This window comes from Macrotis lagotis, chromosome X, assembly GCF_037893015.1.
Source record: "Macrotis lagotis isolate mMagLag1 chromosome X, bilby.v1.9.chrom.fasta, whole genome shotgun sequence".
NCBI lineage: Eukaryota > Metazoa > Chordata > Mammalia > Peramelemorphia > Peramelidae > Macrotis > Macrotis lagotis.
The window spans coordinates 639,191,611-639,193,246 of NC_133666.1; the positions used below are offsets into that span (position 1 = coordinate 639,191,611).

At 42.2% G+C, this 1,636-nt stretch overlaps 1 protein-coding gene across 1 annotated transcript; it reads right to left on the bottom strand.

The window, feature by feature from the left end:
• Nucleotides 1–384: 384 nt before the first annotated feature.
• LOC141499518 (olfactory receptor 10T2-like) lies at nucleotides 385–1,326 on the bottom strand. Its single transcript, XM_074202206.1, has one exon. It carries the CDS (start codon nucleotides 1,321–1,323, stop codon nucleotides 385–387), a length of 939 nt encoding a protein of 312 aa, XP_074058307.1. The 5' UTR covers nucleotides 1,324–1,326.
• Nucleotides 1,327–1,636: the final 310 nt, after the last annotated feature.

Here is a 1,636-nt window from a genome sequence, read left to right on the forward strand (position 1 = left end):
CTAAGTAGTTTATTTGCATAGCCAGTGGAAGGATGGCATGAAAGCAAGAGGGGGTCACAAAATATTGATGATTTCACTGTTGGTTCAAAAACTTACTTTCTGAGCATAAAGCTAATTAATTTGGAAAATATGGATATCAAAAATAAAATACATAAGTGAGTGATATGTTGGGGTAGAACTTCTAGATTTATGAAGGAAAGGTTTTAGAGATAGTCAATTGAGAAGCAAAACCAGAATGGTCTCCAGTTAAGTAGATTATGGTATGACTTTGGAGTTGTGGATAATTAAATCCTTCAATCCAGCTGAATTTGGACAATTGAGTCTCTTTCAAAACTGGAGTCCCACTTCCCACTTTTTCTAACTTTATCCTTGCAAGGAGGTATTCTAGGTCTTCAGGCTGCATCCCAAGGTCCTCTTTAGTGCCACCCGCACCTCCTTGTTGCGTAAGGTATACACCACAGGGTTCAGCAATGGGGTGACCACTGTGTAGAAAACAGCCACCATCCGGTCCTGATTTGGATTGCTTCCTGACTTTGGTCTCAGATAGATAATAGAGGCACAGCCAAAGTGCACAATTACCACGGTGAGGTGGGATGCACAAGTAGAGAAGGCTTTGCTCCGCCCATTAGCAGAGGGGATCCTCAAGATGGCAGCCACAATGAAGGCATATGAGAGCAGAATGAGAAGGAAGGAGACCAGTACCACAATCACACTGAAGAAGAAGATAGTCAGGGCCTTGGCTGCACTTGACGTACAACTAAGCTTGAGAACAGGTGCAATGTCACAGAAAAAGTGCTCTACTCTGTTGCTGTGACAGAAGGAGGAAGAGAATATGAGACAGGTCTCAATGACAGCCACCAAAAATCCTGAGCAGAAGACCAGGGCACCCAGACGTAGGCAAACAGACGGGCTCATGATCACTGCATAACGGAGTGGGTGACATATGGCCACATATCTGTCATAGCCCATCAGGGTGAGAAGGAAACAATGACTGCAGCCCAGGCTGAGAAAAAAGAACATCTGAGCCTGACAACTGGGAATAGAAATGACCTGGTTCTCCATCAGTAGGTGTACCAGCATATTTGGAATAGTGACTAGCGTGTAGCAAGTCTCTGAGAGGGACAAGACCCCTAAGAAACAGTACATGGGAGTATGAAGAGTGTGATCCAGGTAGATGATGGTAATGATAGTGATATTGCCACTGAGTGTGATGAGGTACATGAACAGGAAGAGAGCAAAGAGAGTGGGCTTCAGGTCTGGAAGGTTGGAGAATCCCACAAGCACAAATTCCTTCACTATCCATGTCTCATTTCCCAGCTTCATTTCAGGAGCTTAAAATAAGATAGAATATGAAAAGAAATTTTCATATTAATGATATCTAGAAAAGAAGTGTGCCCTAATGGATCTTGGTTTCACATAAACAATTCATTTTGACTTCCTCAATCTTATTCTTCTCTTGCTAATTGTTCTTTCTACTTTAGGCTCATCATCCTTGGATTAGAACCCCTTTGCCTCCATGCCTCAGTGAAAGTAACTCATCAGTCAAGGAATCTGATAATCCAAAGAATTCAGTCTTTCTTGTTTTACAAAATAGAAAGTCACCAAGGAGAATTTTATTGTTCCATGAGAAATGATG